Genomic DNA, 21,071 nt, shown 5'->3' on the forward strand with positions numbered 1-21,071 from the left:
CTAGCAAAGTCATAGACCATTAGAATACGAATTAAATATTCAGAATTATAACAGATAAATACATTTTTGAGAATGGAAAAAGCCGAATAATGTAAGATAAATAAAAGTTTATTTGAGAGAGATGAATGAACGAGGAAAAATAAATAGGCCGTCAATTACTTTTTTTTGAAATTTTCAAAGTTCAAATTTTAGACAAATGTTTTTTTTTTAAAGTTGATAACATCTCACGTACTATTTTTAAGCGTAAAGTATAAAATGTCTTAAGTTATTGATCAAATAACAAATTGGCTTTAAAAAAATGTAAGATATGATACGATAAATGCATTGTACCGTTCAAGTCTTGTATCTTAATGGATAATATTTAGGAAACGCCTCAGTTTAGGTGTATGAGTTATTAATTATTTTGGTATAACTGATACAAACATCGAAAGATATTGAGCATTTGTATTTAAGTTGTAGAAGAGTTATAATGTTTTTAAGGGGATTAGCTTTGTCAATTATTTATTTTTTCGCGGTCCTGGATCGTGAAAGAGAATATAGAAAAACGTTCGAAAATGAATATGACTACATTATAGGTGAGCTTTACAAAATTTATATTATAATCCGTAAAGGACAAACTTTAATTAATACTTCATAATTCTCATAAGCTTAAGAAAAAATTTGCCAATATTGTGATATCAGATTTATTTTATGGCAAAATCAGCGGAGACTGTCAACTGATTCTATATTTTATGTTTAAGGTTTATGTCAGAAACCCTTTCACTTAGGACATAAATGCACTAAGTGCGATGTTCCTAACACGAATCTTAATAATAATTTTTTTTTACAAGTTTGAATTTTATATAATTGTATATTAGTTACATTAAAATATTTATTATTTAGCATATAAATAGAGTTCTATACGTTGCATTTAGCCGTTTTTCGACTTTTAAAAGTTAATAAAAAAAAAAAGAAAATTAATTTTACAGTTGGAGGAGGAACAGCAGGATCGGTGTTAGCTAATCGATTGTCTGCCAATCCCGAGAATAAAGTTCTTCTGTTAGAAGCTGGTAGTGACGAGAATGTTTTTTCAGACATCCCTCTGTTTGCTTTCGGTTTACAAAGAACGTCCATGGATTGGGGATATTTAACTGAACCACAGAAATTTGCTTGCTTCGGTTCAAAGGAAAAAGTATGTAGTCTATATAAAAATTTATTAAATAAGTATGTAATGCTCTTAAAACTTTATAATGAAAAATAATTTTAAAAACGATTCGATATTTGGAAAATTAGTGTATAATTACTCAGGTAAACTATTTTTGTTTATTGTGAAGTATAAAGCAGAAATTGATTACATTTATATCACAAAAAGTGAGTGTTACAATTGTCAGATAGAATTATTTTGTTATTTTTATAAAAAATATTTAAATAATTTTATAATCTTTCTGTAAATGTATAAAACATTGAAGATAAATCTTTGATATGGCGACAATTCAAGACATGCAGAAAACATTTCTGTTAAAAAAATTAGTATAATTCTATACTATAATTCACCACTATGACACGTTTTGCGCTTTGGATCTAAATCCATTTGATTTTTATTTCTTTTGCCTCTATGTCCTTACTGTATTCAATTTCGATTATATCATTGTGTACGTTGGACGTAGTGTATTAATAGGACTTATTATACTGGTGCTATTTCAATTTTTGCAAAAAGAGGAGATCTTATCCAGAAAAAATAACATCTTTATTTTTCACCTGGTTTTTCATTTGGTGAAAAACCAGGTATATCATATAACCATTTGATTTTTTATCAAGGACACGTTGCAAATTTGGCATCCTTTAAAGACAGTGTGTGTCATAACAGAAAATCAATTACAGTAGGTCTTAAACTCACTGGTAGTAAGTAAGCTAGAAAGAATAAATGAAATTAAATTTCAATATCTAATTTTCTTAATCTTTTTTTATGAATGAAAGAGTAGAAGAAAATTTAGAACTATGAAATAGCTAAACTTAGATCTTTGGACTTAGGTATAATTTTATTTTATTTAAATCTGAAGAGATAAATTATAAAATTTTCAGCTATAGCCTTATATAATGCTCAATAAAGCAATAAAAATTTTAAAAATTTAACAAGGAGTTGCTTAACTTTTTCGGAAACATTTAAAACTGCGTGTGTAGCGCCATCTGTTATGATGATATTTTATTATTAAAATTTTTTTATAATTTTAATTATTATATAATGGCAAAGAGCTTGATTTTTCAGGGTAGGAATGGGTTTTATAAATATTTGTAAATACTAATAACGAGTAAAAGCGTCATTAAGTCCAACTCTACTCGAGATATGACACACGACCTCCTTTCTCTCTCCACCCCGTGAACCTTTAACTACGAAAATTTAATGACATCAATCCCCCTAATATACAAATCTTCCGGCAAAATTTCAGAAATTTTCGACAAAAATCACAGGAGTTATTAAGCTTCAAAGAGGGTGAACAAAATCGTGCCCCTACACACTAATAACCATAAATACAGAAAAAAAAACCCGAACTTTTTTTGCATTTTTCGACGTTTCAAGGTCCCCTGAATCCAAAAATGTAAAAATCTTAGAGAGTCATTTTTTGACCGATCGTCATATTTTCTTTCTGTTATATATAACAGAGCCGAGAAAGTAATAAATGTAATTAATTGATATTACTCGTAATTGAAATTTCCCTTTATTATAATATAGTTCACTTTCAAAATAATTAAATAATTAGTTATATCTTTATTTGGAAAGTGAGCCGCTAAAATGCTATTTGTGGCCCAAAGAAATGTAGCCTAATATATTTTAACTTTGGCCCTCTACCTACTGCCAAGTTATTCAGGACTGTTTTAATTTTTACAACCTGTAATTATATTACACATAATTGAATAATACGTTTTAGATATGAAAACGATTTTCCTGAAAAAGATAACGATTAAAAGGTATTTTATATTTAGCGTTGCAGGTGGCCTAGAGGAAAAGTTTTAGGAGGTTCAAGTGTTCTCAATTTCATGTTCTATATCAGAGGAAATCGCAGAGATTACGACAATTGGGCTCGACACGGTGCCTATGGCTGGAGTTGGAATGACGTTTTTCCTTATTTCCTTAAATCTGAAAATAGTACTGATATACATATGAGCAATAGTGGTAAATATAGAACTTAATATTTAAGTATTAAATATTAAACTTAAACCGAATTGTTCGTAAACAGAGGCGTTCGTATCCCGAGGTCTGAGTAAATATCGAGTTACGAACGCCTCTGTTTACGAACAATTCTGTTTACAAACAAATTTTGAACTCCATATTTATTCCGGTTGCCGTACAATAACTCGGTTTCCGAACAATCTACTTGGCAGTGCTGGCTACCGATGGTCAACTCTCTATACTTCCTGTGTTAAATAAAGTCGATGGCTGGGCCAATAAACGACAGGACTACCGATTCAGAAGTTAGTGGCACCGTGATCGCCCCGCGTCATCACGTGCGCGTCCTTCACAACCTATCCAACGCGAATCATTTTTCAAATAATAATAGTAAACCGGTATTAATTAATAGTCGTTGACCATTCTCTCTCCGGGAGAAGGTCAACGACTACTTTTGGTCGAATTACTTCGACCTCCTTTTGCAACCGTCTCCTATTTATCGGACAAGCGGTATGGTGGCATTCGAATAGGAAAATTGTATAATACAAAGTTACCGACTAGCATAAAATATGTTTTAAGTGATTTCTCAGGGTGTCGAATTGAAATATTTGGTCCATTTTTCACGAAATTTGATTGGTTGGCAGATTACCGCTTGATATTCGGCTGCGAATGGTACATTTTCTTAGAGTTAACATCAGGGAAAAGTATGATATCTTAAAGAGATTTTGCCATTTCAATGACCAATGAGATTTTGCCATTTCGTACCGTTCGAGTATGGCAATAAATGTGACAATGGTAGACTAAAATAACCAAACTCTTTATATATGTTTCGTTCTAATGTTTGTTATATTATAGTGTTTGATTTATGTAACTACAAAGATTACCTTATGTAAGGGTTCTTTATTCGTCTATTGTACACAATTTTAAAAAGTTTTAAAATGTGTTAGATTGGTCACTCGATGCGATAAACCTTTGTAAATATAAATGAAATACAATAATATAATATAATAGATTACTTCGTAGTTATAATCCTTCTAATAATCATAACCTTTGTTGTTGTTACTTCCCCCCCCGACAATGCCGGGTTTATCTGCTAATAATATTATTTATTTATTAGTACTAGGTAGCCAGTTAATTAAAATTAAAACTAATAAATCAAAAATGAAAATTAATTAATTAATTAAAATTAAAATTGAAATGAAATTAATTTGAAAGATAATACTTGGAAAGTATCTACATTCATTATATATATATAATAAATATAGATATAGATATAAATAATAAAATATTATATTGCATGTGTAGGCATTTTTATGCATGAAATACAGCTAAAAAGAAACTAAGGATTTGTTTTGGGGGTTGGGAATGGGAATCCACTTTATATTGTTTCTGATGGAAAAATATGTTTCGGTTTAAGAACAAATCGGTTTCCGAACAACTTTTAGGAACGAATTAAGTTCGTAAACCGAGAATTGACTGTATAGTATATCTGAAAATATTTGTGAATTTCGATAAAGTTAATTTGAAAATTTTTGTAATTATATTTTGTATTGGAAACAAGTGTATAATGGATCAATTTATTTGAAAAAAGAGATTATACATTAGTTAATGAAAGCTAATTACAGAATTTCTTACAGGTTTCCATAACGTAGGTGGGCCTCAAACAGTTTCTTCTCCTCGATACGCAACTCCTCTTCGAAATGCGTTTATGAAAACTGGAGAATTATTAGGTTACCCTGTTAGTGACGCTAACGATGACATTCAAACAGGTTAGTTTGTATTATGTTTTTCATACTTAAATTAATAATACAACAGCCGGGAAAGTAAAATACTGGTTAATCAAGTTTAGTATTTGATAGTATGATTATAATAATCGACTAAAATGCAGTGGATTTTATTGTTTTCAGAGAGTATTTGCTGTTGATTGTAATAACCAATAATCACAATAAAACGGTACTTATCGATTGTCACGGCAGTTACTCCCGATAAGTACTTTGCCGATTTTCGGGTCGATTTCTCCGCCCCCCCAAACGTCTAAGTAATTCCGAATATCTTGTTCGAAAGGTAATTGTTTTCTTAGGTAGTGTGCAACATTTCAAGATTTTCTAGAAAGTGGTTGCCGAAATATAAGCATTAAAAAGTGAAAAAATCGCCAAAAAACTGTAATCTCTTTTTCTTCTTTTCCTTCATCCAGCACTGCAAACGCTTGTAGAGAAAACATTACTGGGTCTAGAAATTTCAAATTTTAAACTTAAGCCTTTTTCATTATTAGTGAGGTGCTCGAGAAATTTCTTGGTGGATAGAACAAAGTTCACGGAGGATTCCCCATAGAACTATTTCAGTTTTATGGCTTAATTTCACCATTATAAGCATAAAATTAAACCACAAAAAATGTGTTTTACTCAAAATGTTACTCAGAATAACAAAAGCTCAAATTTATGTGAATTAAAACTTTTTATAACGATTTTTCTATACGGCGTATCGAAAGTGTCAGTCAGCGGCGCGTTCGATTTGCGTTGGTGTTAATCAGTAGCGTGTTGGTTGGCGCCGACCGAACTGTACGTCGTCGTCTTATGTTTTGATGTATTAAACAAAAAACAATTGATATCCAAACAAAAACGTCTGTTGACGTAAAAAACTGAGCCATGTACAAACTTATAACAATTTAGACGTGAAAAGTTTTCTTAGGCGTTTTTCTTTCGTAAAGATAAGCTTGACGCTTGGAAGCGATTTCTGGACAACAATGATATTAGTAAAAATCTTGTGGGTACCGCTACGAAACGCCAAGCTTATCTTTACGAAAGAAAAACGTCTAAGAAACCCTTTCACGTCTAAATTGACATAAGTTTTGTACAGTACATGGCGCAGTTTTTTACATTTTAGATGTTTTGGTTTGGATTGTATATAACATAAACAATGATATAATTAGGGATTGCAATCCAGCAGTGTTTTGAATCCAGCTGGATTTTTGCTGGATTGAAATCATTCCAGCTGGATCCAGCGCGGATGTATTTTTGGTGCAATAAAGTGTTATCTGTCTATCTATCTATCCTGCAATTTATGTTTTTTTAATGAAATAAAACATTTTTAAAAAATACTTAAGAAACTTTTATTATTTAGACTGGTCACTATAAATCAGTAAAACTTACACATTTAGGTAGTAAACTTAACTTTGGTTCGGTTTAACACTTGAGATAGAGATAATTAACTTCAAATGTTTAGTTAGATTATAATTATAATGTAATCTTTAAGTTAAATAATAGCAAAGGTAATTCTACTGATTAATTTATATTAATATATTATAATAATGTAAGGACGGATAATCAGTGGCTAAGTGGCTATCAGTCTTACCAGTTTTCATATATAGGCTCTACATATTAGTCTGTAGTTATTTATAAGTATATAAAACTATGTACTGGAAGTAGAATAAGTTAAATAAACTACACCTTTATCAATCCAGCAAAATTTAATAAAATAATAACGTTTTCAATCGTTTTTAACGATCTTCCTCGGTTACAAAAAAAAAAAAAAAAAAAAAAATAGAACATTAAATATAGAACATAAAATGTGTTCGGAATAAATATAAAAATTAACGGAAAACGCCCAAACGGACAAAATATAGATAAATAAACAAAATAAATAGCGGAAAAAATATATACAGGGTGTTTTTTTTTAAACTGACGATCTGTAGAAACATCTGTAGAGCAATCCTAACAGCCGGACTGTCGCCAAATTTGGGAGAGTGACTAAGGATGACATGGAAAAAACATAGAATTTAGGCACTACTTTTTTCTTCGCGGAAGATTCCGCGAAGAAAAAAAGTAGCATCTAAATTCGCCGGTAGAGGAGGATTTGGCGCTGTTGTAGCGAAAAAGCTACCAGCACTTCACTGAAGAAAGGGTCATCAGTCGCTTTTTTCCACTTGCATGGCCGCCTCGCTCCCCGGATCTAACCCCATGTTACTTTTTCCTGTGGTGTTACTTAAAGTCCAAGGTCTATCTTGGTAGTGTCCCAAACTTGATGACTTTGAAGGACAACATTTCTCGAACTGTGATGAACATTCCTGTGGACATGTTACGTTCGGCCATAGAGAACAAGGTGTTCAGGATGCAATGAGTTGTCCAGCAGGACGGTGATCACATTGAAGAAGGGAGAAGGATATTTCTGATTAATTAAACTTTCGTTATTACACTGAAACCGCTGTCTGATTATTCATTCGTGTGTTTGTTAATTGCAGCTGGATTTTATGCAGATTCTTAGCTGTTTTGCTACAACAGCGCCAAATCCACCCCTACCGGCAAATTTGGGTACTACTTTTTTCTTCGCGGAATCTCTTTCCCATGTCGTCCTTAGTCACTCTTCCAAATTTGGCGACAGTCCGGCTGTTAGATTGCTCTACAGATGTCTCTGAGTACCGTCAGTTTAAAAAAAAAACACCCTGTATATAAGATCCAACGAAACCAGCATTGTCCGTTAATAACATTAATTAATGTAAAAGGATCTCCACATGGTAGACAATGAGTCCGCATCTCTATGGTTTATACAACCAGTTGTCATGTGCGCCTTGCAGATTTCCAATCTCTCAAGATGTTTGACCGTTTGCCTATTCGTCGTCGTTTTTATAATTGCCGCTTGATCCCATTGGACGTTAACATCCTTCTGTCTTGCGTATGATGCCAGCGCAGTGTTGTCAAGGTTCTTACTGATTGTATATTTGTGTTCTTGAGCCTTTGTTTTAAACTGCGCATCGTTGCACCCACATAAACAAGCTTGGAATTGAAACGTTGGTTGTGTAAAGGCACCGAATATATACCCGTTGTTGAATTCCGATCCTCTTTCTTTTTATCGTTTCTTAAAAGTTTGAAAACAGTGGGATTACGTCGGTATACAATACGAAAATTATCAGACCTGGCAGTACATCTATGTATCTTGTTTAAAAAAATGGGATGTAATTAAGCACTATTCTTTTTATATTTATTCCAAACACATTTTATGTTCTATAGTTAATGTTGTATTTTTTTGTAACTGAGGAAGATCGTTAAAAGCGATTGAATACGTTATTATTTTATTAAATTTTGCTGGATTGATTAAAGTATAGTTTATTTATAAGTAATTTAATTATTAGTGTTAGTAAAGTAGTGAGTAAGTAATTAATAGCAGTCTAGTAGTTAGCAAAGCGGCAACGCGACGACGTAGACTTTTGCGCAATTATTTAGAAAGTTAATTGAGTATTTGCGGATCCGCAGCGCTGGATCCAGCACTTGGTGCTGGATCCAGCAGGCCGAAGAATGCGCTGGATCCAGCTGGATTGCTGGATGAGGGATCCAGCAATTGCAATCCCTAGATATAATACACGAATAGATACTTAATAACGTTTATTTTACAAAACAGAAGCGACACTGAAAACGCTAACCACATAAAACTCATGCAGTTAAAAAATTTTTCATTCGTTTGCACTGTTTGCAGTTTGCAAGAGATTGATTGCGCTTATATGATTGGACAGTAGATATGCAAAAACACAATGAATTTTAAATATTATTTAACATGATTTCTAACGGTCAAAAAGGAAATTTTATTTGCAGTGGCGTAACGAAGTAGGGGCGGCAAAATTTCAAAATAAATAATAATAATAATACGTAAATAAGGGAGCGGCGAAATTTTTCTCCGCCCTGGGGCGGCTGACACCCACGCCACTGTTTATTCGTCAGCTATTAAGTATTAAAAACTTTCGTTATGCTGCATATTGCAAATCGTTCTTGAAGCAGATGGTATCTGTTTCTGAGGTTCACAGAATCTTTTTTTTCAAGCTGCTAACTTTCGGATGGGCATGTGCAATAATCCGCCACTGCTTCAAAGTCTTCAAAGTCAACTAGCTAATTTAGCAAACATAATAGTAAGCACATTAAAGAAAATGTACTTAATATTAATATCAAGGTCTCAAATAAAATGAATGTTTGAATAACAAATACGGAATAGAACAATAAAATTAGTACATTTACTTTTTGACCTTCCATTGTTTATGATGAAAATTTCCAAACTTGTTACTTATTCGTTCTTTTAGTCATATTCCGATAGATTATGCAATAAATTAAAGTAAAAGTTATATATGAGTGACGTCAAATCTGTAGATATATAGATAACATATGCAAATGTTATGTAACATTACACAATGACTGTAAATAAATAAATAAACATTATCATAGGTTGAGAAAACTCTCATTATAGGATATCGTCGTCATTTCGAAATTTAAGGGACGAAATAATCGCGACTTCGAATTATTGAGTTTCGAATTATTCAAGTTTATGTATTTCTGTTCAGTATGCCAATTGCCATGTAATTTTGTAAGCAAACAGAATACGGATATGTGTACAGAACGCTATTTTCGTTAATTAATAATTAATTATAATAATATAAATAAACTTCGAGTAAACAGCTCGTGTCCTGTAAGAATCTCAGGTTGGCATATAGATTTTATGAAATGTAAAGCAGAATTCCTCGAAATGCAGCCCAAATTATTTTAAGTGGCTCAAAAAGTAGTAAGTCACCGAAATGTAGTAGCCTAGAGCCCTACAAATATCTCAATCTGTTACGGAAAGTCCACTCTTGCAATCCCGAAACCCACCGTATTTTATGAGATAAGAGAAAAAAAGGGTTGTCCATGGGTAAGGTGACACCAAAACTGTGATACTGTAAAAGCAAAGCCGTATTGTTCAGATTAGAGTTGTTCTTAATCTTTCGTACTCTTATAGTGTGGAGGCATTTCAATCTAAACAAATCAGTTAATATACGTATATCGCATCGAATTTCGCGAACACGCAAAATTTTCACTTCGAATTTTGAAGTAAACACTTTTCGAACTAACCGAATTTCTTAACATGTAAATCTGTATATTCACGGCCGGGACAAAAGTACAGTTACGAACTAACGGAATCTCGAACTATCCAAGTTCGAATTAACAAGGACTTCCTGTATATTATTTGTCATAAAAGCGTCATAACAGAATACAGGTAGATACGAGAGCAAATGAGACATTTTCTAAGCCAATTTGAGTGTTTACAGTATAAAAATAAATATATATATATATATATATTTTTTGTAGGTTTTACTTTTATTTCATCCACAACCAGATTTGGAAGACGGTGCAGCACCAATAAAGCATTTTTGAAACCTATTCAACATCGTCCTAATTTACAAATCTTACTGTTTTCCTTCGTAACTAAGGTAAGAATATATAACAATAATATATTTTTAAATATAAAATCAACTGTTTTATCGGAGATTTTTTTTCGAGATTGCGATTGGGGATGGTAGGAGTGCCCTCATCTCCACCATATATATAAGTAGGGAAAAGTCGTACAGTACCAACCACTACTAGTTTTGCGCTACTGGAACAAGGTAGCAGCATTCTACAGGCATACGCAGAAGAATATCACTTTCATAGGTCATATACTTTGAAAATTATTTTGTTTGGTTAATGTTGTTGAAACCACGAGCCAAAGAAGGTGTTTTTTGGTATTTAGTGTGTCAAAAGTTATTTTCGTGGCTTTAATTCTACTTTGAGGATGATTAGTTAATCTCATTTTACGATGTATTTTCTCTTTAGTAATATTATGTTAAGATAAATCGTATTAGTTTCACAATATAAAACTGTATACAATCTACAGAATGTTACCCACGTGGCAGAGTCCAGTACCGATCACTTACCTGTCGTGCAGTATCAACCAAAAATAATTTTTAAGGAAAAGGTCTCAGTTTTCCTTCTTCTCAATTTAGAGAGAAATGGGAGATAATAAGAAAAAGAAGGATGTAAAATGGATGTAAATTGACAAGAACTTCATCTATTGCTATTTCTTGCCAGCTTTGGCAAGAAATAGCAATAGATGAAGTTCTTGCGAACAATATGACTTAACGACAGGCAGCATCGACATTTTCAGTTCAAAAAACAATATTTGTGGATCGATTGAAAGCAATCGAAGTTGAAAAAAATATGAGTATGGTCTCTCAGATTGCAAAGGACTTTCAATGAAGAAATGGAAAAACAGCTAGTTTTTATAATCAAGGTCAAGATTAAAAATTCATTCATGAAGACTTGTACAGTGTACTTGTACAGTTGTTCATTTAATATGTGCACGTAATGACTGGGCACATATTAAATGTACCAATCAAGAAAATATTTTGTACTTTATTTGTGACAACTGTAAGAAGTGAAGTTCATTGTAAACTTTCGAATATGTTCCTACGTTTCCTAATATTCACTTTGTTGAATAAATTTTATTATTATTGGTTATCTATATATATAAATGAGACGAGTTGATAATAATAATCAGCGTAGAGCCCAAACGGTTAGGAGTTGAAAGTTGAAATTTGGTACACAGTTAGGGTACGTCACGAGAACGCACTCTAAGAAGGGATTTTTCGAGATTTCTCCCCACGGGGGAGAGGGACAGTATTAAGGCTTAACACTTTCATCAATAATGGAAGTGTTTACATAACAATGGAAATGTTAAGAGAAAGCGACGTGCGAGACGCAGATGCAGTTTTTTTCGTTTTTGCGGGAAATCGAACATATTTTTAGACCCATTTAAAAATTCTCTAATTATTCTTGGAACAGGGGGACCCAATTCTTGCATTCTGTGAAAACGAGTAAGGTTGACTATAACGTAATAATCTTAATCTTCGCTATCGTTACTTTTGCCCGAGCAACGCCGGGCCTACCTGCTAGTAGTACAATAATACACTATTCTACTATAGTCAAAGAATTTTGTACTTTTATTTGCTTGAATAAAATCCATAAAACAATTTAGATTATCATTAAGATTTTAATATTTTTTAGAAGAGTAACTGGTCGGTACTGGACAAAAATATTTGCACTACCCAAATTCACGACTTTTTTAGTTTAGAAATAATTAGTACTTTAGGAAAAATTTCAGAGAAATCTTACCCTGTACTTTATGAAGATCACCTTTTTCAGGTATCACATAACTTTATGAAGATCACCTTTTTCAGGTATCACATTACTCTTTTAAAATCAATCAGTTTTTCCTGAGTCTTACATTGGTTACAACCAATAATATTAAGGTGGTCGGTATTGCACGACTCTCTTCTACAGTGTATTTACACCCGTAACACGATTAAATTCCACCTTTCGTAATGTTTATGTTTTGGGATGGTAGATACTAGACGGGACTACCATAAAACATCATTTAATGCATTGTTATCGAACTTATGTATGTCCTCAAAGTTTCAAACTTCTATTTTATAGGATGAAATTTGAGGACATGATACAGAGTTAAATAAAAGAGTTTTATAAAATTATGTTCGTTTATCAATGAAAAATTTTTCAGATTAGAAAGTTATGGACAAAAATAGTTTTTGGGAAATAATAATAATAATTATATATATATTTTTTTTGAATTAACTTTCCATATAATAATTTTGACAGTAATTAGTAAAGTTTGAAGAATATATTGCACATTGTTATAGTCAATGGCTAAAATATTTTTATGTTTTGTACGTAAACACAAACCACTGTTATGTATTGTTAGTGAAAAGTAATGTATAAATAAAAATGTCATAAGTACATTAAACTATATAAACTATCTTCGGAATTTAATGTTAACAATTCAGATTAGTTGAAACATTATTTTACAGCTCATACTCTTTATACATAGATTATTTTCAATGAACATAAGCAAGCTAGAGCAGTCCAATTCAGTCGATTCAAGAATACGTATACCGTTTATGCAAGAAAAGAAATAATTATATCAGCTGGATCCATAAATTCACCTCAGTTACTAATGTTATCTGGTATCGGCATTAAAGAGCATTTACAGAAATTCAAGGTAAGCGTAAGAAAGGCTTATAAAATATAATAGTCGATCGTTATATCCTTCATTCGGATATATCGCGATTCTTTTACTTTGAAATTCAAAAGTCATTAGCCAGTAATTTAAAAAAAAAATTGTTGCCATTGAATTTATACTGACAAACAAATATTAATTTATTTCAATTATTAGCATTGAACTTATTGTATGAACCCATATTGAAATCATTATATGAACTCACATATGAAACTATTGTACACTCTACAAGAAAAGATTACAAAATTAGACAAAACAGGTGGATAAATACATCTGTTTGTTAATGTTTACCTTAGGTAGCCAAGATGGCGGCTCGTCTCTAATTCCAGCAAGGAAACAGTGGGACGTACGTTCTAACCAAACCTAACATATTCTAATAATTTGGTTGCTAATAATTATGGTAATTTATTAGAATAGGTTAGGTTAGTTTAGAACGTGCGTCCCACTGTTTCCTTGCTGGAATCAGAGACGAGCCGCCATCTTGGCTACCTAAGGTAACATAAACCCATTGTTATATCGTGCAATCTGATATTCATATGGTTTATTTCATTTAAAATGAAAATTTTCATTAAGTCAAAAATATATCTATAATTGGCCATATTTAGTTCAAATTATTTTAACTTAGAAATAGCGGGACATTTGGCAGGTTTCTAAAGGCAATTATCGTGCCACTTTTAAATGCAAATAAGACTTAATGTTAATTGCTTTATGTAAATGATTTATTATGTATAATTTAAATAACTATTGTGGTATAATTCTGCTGTATTTTTAATTCACAAAAAACATAGACAAAACGAATTAGGTTAAGTGGTAAGTAATATGACGATAGAATGTTTTCAAACACAACTTTAAATCACCTGATTTATTCTGCGAAAATTTAATTATAGGTTCAAGTGTGCCGTGAGATAAAAAATGGCTGTAAAACACTGCTTTAGATGAATTGTAATCTTGATTTATTTTAATTCACATGAAATAAAAAATTAACGTTAAAATTTTATATATACTAGTAAATATTGATATATTGTTTATATGGATTTTTTCTAACTTACTGTATATACTAGTAGACTAATCTATATTTAGTGTTGATTAATGAACTATTAAATAATTATCTTCATCCAGATTCCTGTAGTGTCAGATCTCCCAGTAGGTCTTAATCTTCAAGATCACGTTATAAGTCTTGGAGCGGATTTCTTAATCGACAAGCCAGTTTCTATTCATGCTTCACGTGTTTCTTCTCCGTTCGATGTTCTTTCCTATTTCAAATATGGTTCTGGTGAGACACTTATTTACATTTACTTGAAAAGCGATACAGATATTTAAATAACACCATGTATAAATCTTCATTTTAGGGCCATGGACCTTGCCTATTGCTTTTGAAGGTTTGGCTTTCGTCAACAGCCGTTTAGCGAATTTGTCTGATGATTATCCAGATATTGAACTTCATTTAACATCAGGTGGTCTGACGTCTGACGGAGGAGAAATTATTATCCCAAGTTTAGGCATAAATAATCAAGTTAAGTGTTGAAAATCATATTTTTTATTTATTATTGAAAACTACTTTACTTTTAAATTTGATATAATGTAGTGGTGCCTCGTACTTCGAGTTTAATTCATTCCAGGAGGACGGTCGAACTCGAAATCGTTCGAAGTCCGAAGCAATTTTTCCCATTAGAAATAATGGAAAGCGAATTAATACCCATACCCAGACTGTAAACAATACTCATTTCGATAAACTTAAAACAGCAAACATACATAATTTAAGGTAAAAATAACACAACTAAATGCTCTAATAATAAATCGAAACACGAAAAAATAAATAAAATACGTGAATACTGTGTTATAAAAAGAAAATTGCATTTACCGGTCGCCAGACTTCGGCCATCTTAAACATGCTGCCAGATCCGCCACACGTGTACCAATTTTATGCTTCGCGATATATTCCTTTTTCATCTTAGTTTTTTTCAAGCCTTCCTCTAACTAGTTACACTTCTTTGCTTCTACAGACTTCTTGGATGCAATGATTAAAATTCCCACCTCTTCGATATAAACGAATAATAGTAGTATTCCGTTTCTTTAGATTTGAGAGCCATATTGTTTATGAGAATATACATTAATGTCAGCCTCATCAGCAAATAGTAAAGTAGCTATAGTTGTAAGTTTCTTGTCTCTAATAAAGTTGTAAGGTCGCCAACTGGTGGGGATCAGTTAATCCCGTGTCAGGATGAACCTAGGGGACGTTTGCATGTGGGTGTGGCGAAGGAGGCAAATGATGACAAGTGTTTTACATAAGGAAACCCGTTTATTGGATAACATATATGCTTACATCCACAATTGACAGTCCATTTCTCTGTAGTCCTTCCGAGAGGCGAGAACTTCGGCTCATCTCATCCGACTCGTAGTCCCGAGTCGGATGAGATGAGAGCGATGGGCGGACGAGATGAAGTCGCTGAGATGCTGAGGCGTCCTTGGCGGCGACACAACACAAATCACTGAGCACGTCTTCTGATCCGGAGGAGACTTCCCCCCGACCTTGGAGATTCCGATTTTTATAGTTTTTCGCTCGCTATTCCAATTTCCGATTGGCCCCTCATCCCCTTTCCCGTTTTCCGATTGGTCCCTCCTTTGTTTCTAGGCGAAACTCGGGACGACTCGGGTCACGGAAAGGTCCGATTCGGGGTGTCCATCTGGCGCCTTTTGACCATTGTGCTCGGAGATTGTTGATAAATTTACAAGACTCGAACTCATAATTTAGTCCGTTAATTGCGATTTCTGTCATCTAGGAACTTTTACGATTCAAGCGCGATGTTTTTCTATCTATTAAAACTGTCCCCCTTCCGAAGTTGTCTTCTTAGATTGACTATTTATGAGCACTCGAGTCAGAATTTCACCTATTTATGAGCTTTTGTGTCATAATTCTATTTATTTATGTGCTTTTGTGTCAGAATTCTACCCTTCCGTTTGACCATGACAGCTCGTTTTTAACACGTGTTCGGACACTCGTTGTTTACATTTTGCGTCGCGATGTCTAGATCAAGAGTTTTTTTTGTCTCTCTTTCTCTTTTCTATATAATCTATTGTTATAATTTAAACGCAAAAATTTTGTGATTTACACGATTTCGGACCTCGTCTGGAAACTCACAAAATAAATAAAATTATTATTTCAAATAGCTAATTGGTCTGGCCTTTTTGTGCTCTCAGAGCGGTAAAGGACCCAAAACCACAAAAAAAAAAAAAAAAAAAAAAAAAGCTAATTGGTCAAACTGTAATAGAGCCAGTTAATCGTGATCACATCGAAAAAATAAGACTTATTTGTGGGATGCATTTCGATCTTTACTAGACCCTCCTCAACCACACTTATATAAATACAGATACCTACAACAATTGCAAAAGTCTTATTTTCTTGATGTGAGCTCAATTACTTGCTCCATTACGGTTTGATAAATCACGTATATCTCTATAAGTGTTGTATTATTTGTTGGTCTGTATGAGGAACATTATTCTGTTGTGAAAAATAACACTTTTATTGGTGTTAATGAATTTAATTTTAATAATAAATATTTTAGTGAAACAAGAAATATTTCATGTGAGAATTCTCTTTAGAACATCATTAATGAACAAAATGTCCTTAAGTACTCAAAGACTGCCGTTCAGAAAAAATATTTAATAAAAATGCTTATTATAATTTTTAATGGTGGTATTATATAGTAGTAGTATACAAATACAGGTAATGTTCTAATTTAAGATTTAAAACATTTTAAAATTTAGATACGGGAATTATACTATAATCCAATTTTATATCGAAATGCTTTCTCCATTTTCCCTTCGTTATTTCACCCGAAAAGTCGAGGTTACATAAAACTGAGAAGCGCCAATCCCTATGATCATCCTATCATCCAGCCCAACTATTTATCTCATCCTCAAGATGTTTTAGCTCTTATCGATGGTAAGTAGATGTATTTCATGGATAAAAATGCTTACAAATGCAATATATTATTACAATAATAAATATTAAAAATTAATATTATAATATATATTAATAAATTTTTGTTATTTAATTTAACTTAAGCATATTTAAACACGAATTCTTGGATGCCATTTATATCGGTCACTAGTGCTTATTTCATGAATTAATCCTCTGATCTCTAAACAAGTATTACTCAATGAAATTTCATAATAGGCCTACAGTTATATAAATATATATTTTAAAAACTATAATACACGTATATAAAGAAAATTATCTTGAAAATACGATATAAGAAAAAGATAACGAATTTATATAATGATATTAAAAGCGATGACATCCATTATGATTTTGTTTTTATAAATTTCATTACGTTGATCCATTATGATGTTGTTTTATAAATTTCATTACGTTGATGCGCGAATACTTGATTGATCTAGTGTTCATTGGTAACATTTTAACTATTTGAAATAATATAGTTTTATATGAATTTGTGAAGTTTTAGTAATCTTGTTCATTTTAAGAAATGTATTAACCGATTTGTTTTCCAGGAATGAAAATAGCTATTCGAGTTGGTGAATCTCAGTATTTTAAAAAGTTTGGATCTCGATTATATTCGGTTCCTGTTCCAGGATGCGAAAGATTTCGAAGACTCAGCGATAAATATTTGGAATGCGTAGTTCGAACTTTAAGCTTTACTGCATATCATCCCGTAGGAACGTGTAAAATGGGTGCAGTTGATGATCCAACAACTGTTGTGGATCCTGAACTAAGGTTTGACTACATTAAATTATTTTCTTGCATTTTCTTCAACTGTCGGTTTTTTATTTTATTGATAGAAGTTACTTTCAAAAATGATTTACATTTAACGTATGACTGTAATGAAAATTCTATAGAAGAAATGATAGAAAACATGATAATGTTTAATGATATGTAATACGTTTATATCTAATTCTTTCATTCCTAATTATGAAGCTTATGAAAACTGGCAATTTTTATAACTGGAAGTTATAAAAATTAAATATAAACTAAGGATAAGTAAGTATAGAGTTTTGCTTACCGGAGTGTTAGAACGTAATATTGTAGTATTACTAGTGATATTTTAAGAAATCATTAAATATTCAATTATTTCTGTATAATAAAATATACGATATTACCCAATGTCTAAGAAATGTATTTTTCATATGCTCTGTTTCATGTACAGTATAGTTTGGTTTGGTTTCATGGCATATCCGGGAGGCGAGGAGATGCTTTCTGGGAAAATTTTATATCGTATTACATCAAGCTAAACCAAAACGAACCAAATAGATATTGGATAAACAATAAAGAAAGTATTCACTGCTAACATCTGTTTAAATTGCTGTTTTACGCTATACAGTGCGCACCCCTCGCATTAGACCTACTTTCGTTGTTTAATGAAATATTGTAAGATGATATATAATACACGAGTAAATATTTACTGTGCCATCGTCACAATACCGAGCTGCAATTTAAAAAAATCACATAACTTCCGGTCCAGACCGAAAATCGTATATAGTTAATCGGGATCTCCGGCCTCTAAGCTGTCCACGTCTGTCGATTTTCATCTATTTAACGCCGTTCTTAAGATTAACAGACAGGCATATGGACGATAGTGGAAATGTTATTATTGGGGTGCAATTTGATAATTGCATAATTATTCCAATAATAACATTTAAAAATTTTTAAAACTATTAAATTTAGAAGTTTTAGATACTTTATGTTTATCTACAGTTTTAAATTAAAGATAGAAATATTAATCACTATACAATCTATTGATTTATAAATAATATTTCAGAGTAAAAGGAACATCGGGATTACGAGTTGTCGACGCATCTATTATGCCAATTATTCCTTCGGCAAATACTAATGCTCCAACAATTATGATTGCGGAAAAAGCTGCAGATATGATTCTAGGTGTCGGGCATAATATGTATTTTAAAAATGTTAAATAAAGAATTAAATTAAAAATAAATTTTGGTTGTTAACTTACTTAAATTTCGATATTGTCATAAATTATTTTAAAATTGAAATTAATATTAATACATTAATGTCTAATGTTTAATATCAGATATTATCATATTAACAGATAGCCATTTATTACATTTACGTTTTCTCCTTCTTAATCACGTTCATATTATACAAATATTAATTTTAATCTTTTAAAATTACAAGTAATTTTATCGTGTTTATAAGAATAAAAATTGATTTCACATTATTAAATTACAGCATAAATTTATTATTATTATTATTTTTAGTTTAACATTTAGTTGAATATGCTATAAAGCAAGTTTTCACCTAAAGTCATCGATAGATTATTGGAAACTACATACACTAGTAGAACTGATTTCATGATATTTAACTACGTTAAATACTGAATTAAAAAATATAACTATAATTCTAAACATTTATAAAAAGTTAAAATATAGAATACAGCATAATTTTATATGTATTAAGAGATTATATAATTATAAATATCTATTAATACCTAATATCTATTAACATTAGGTGTTAATTCCTATATTATATAAGTTGTTTTTACGCTCAGTTTCGTTTGAAAAAATAAACTCAAATCATTTTCGATGTTAAGAATTAAAAGTTATAAGCGTAATTAATAATAATATTAAATATAAAATTAAAATTAATTTTTTATTTTCAGTTAGTAATTATATTAATCAATATAGTTAAATATGAAACTTCATAAATAATAGTCACGACTCTCTACAAAACTTTTTATTCGGTTAATTTATTCTAATGTAAATTTGGCCCTCCATTTTAAAATTAATTTAATTAAAAAGTATCGAAAAAATTGTTTATAAAGTATGAAAATGGAAAATTGATTCATACGAACTAAGAATTTTTATTCGAAAAATGGTCGACTTACATTACAAATTAAACATAGATAGTTCGACCACTTTTTGAATAAAAATTCGCTTGTTTCTTGAGATTTAATTGCTTTAACTCTGAAAAACATTGCACATGTTATAATTTACGATAAATAAAAACAATTAAATTTACGATTTATTTTATTTTCAAAAAGACATAAACATTGAAGGTGGCTTGTATCTCCCTCATGTCCAGGTTAGAACGTCCATCCCGTAATGGATGGACCGACCTATCTGTGTGAGACCGAAAATTAAAAATAACAAAAATGCAGCTTACAGAGTAAAATAAAGGAGAAAATTAATTGATAGTTTTCTTTTTCAGTTTTTCGCAAGAATCGCTATAATGGTCGTGTTTATTGCAATCATCATAAAACCCATGGTTGCAGCTCACATATTTAATCAAATAGTTCCTTTTAGAAGTTTCTAAATAGTTTTCTCAGCATCCCATATATTTAATTTTATTCCATTCTTTACATAACTCATCAAGTTCTTGTAAATCTAGACTTTCACTCCCCGGAATGTGAAGATTGTTCTGTTTTTGTGTCAGTCACAGTTTTTTTTTTTCGCTGAATTGAAAAGCTTGTTTATTTCTTTATAGGTCTATTTATTTACTTTTTATTTCTTCTGTAGTTGGCCTTTTTAACCGTCTACTGTATAACGTAGAAGTAATTTTATTTTAATTTTCACACATTTATAAATGTAGTCAACACTGATGTCAGCAAAGCCTAGTATAGTTTAACTATACTAGGCTTTGTTGTACAGTACGTTAGTATTTTTCAAACTTTTTTATCTCACGGCACTCTTGAAACTATAAATAAATTTCAGTAGAAAAAATCACATTATTTAAAGCTGTGTTTGTAAACATTCTATCGTCATATTACTTGCCACTTAACCTAATACGTTTTGTCTATATTTTTTGTGAATTAAATAAAACAGCAGAAGGTTACCACAATAGTTATTTAAATTAATACTTTCGTTTATATAAGAAAAGCAATTAACATTAAGCCTTAATTTGCATTTAAAACTGGCATAATAATTGTTTTTAGAAACCTGCTGAAGACCCGATATTTCTAAGTTAAAATAATTTGAACTAAATATGGCCAATTATAGATATATTTTTGATGTAAAGGAAATTTCATTTTAAATGAAATAACCCGGTGTTGTGCACATATAATTTTGCTTATGAATATATATTTTTTAC

General features: G+C 31.2%; 1 protein-coding gene across 1 annotated transcript; it reads left to right on the forward strand.

Annotated features, from left to right (window-relative positions):
• The first annotated feature begins 469 nt into the window (after positions 1-469).
• Positions 470-18,940, forward strand: LOC136982102 (glucose dehydrogenase [FAD, quinone]-like). The gene is made up of 11 exons (XM_067278524.1): positions 470-575; positions 969-1,171; positions 2,962-3,151; positions 4,783-4,914; positions 10,246-10,367; positions 12,818-12,988; positions 14,126-14,279; positions 14,356-14,519; positions 16,772-16,949; positions 17,519-17,741; positions 18,784-18,940. Exons 1-11 carry the CDS (start codon positions 470-472, stop codon positions 18,938-18,940), a joined length of 1,800 nt encoding a protein of 599 aa, XP_067134625.1.
• Positions 18,941-21,071: the final 2,131 nt, after the last annotated feature.

The sequence above is a fragment of the Centruroides vittatus genome, unplaced genomic scaffold (assembly GCF_030686945.1).
Source record: "Centruroides vittatus isolate TY-2023 unplaced genomic scaffold, ASM3068694v2 contig_808, whole genome shotgun sequence".
Classification (NCBI taxonomy): domain Eukaryota; kingdom Metazoa; phylum Arthropoda; class Arachnida; order Scorpiones; family Buthidae; genus Centruroides; species Centruroides vittatus.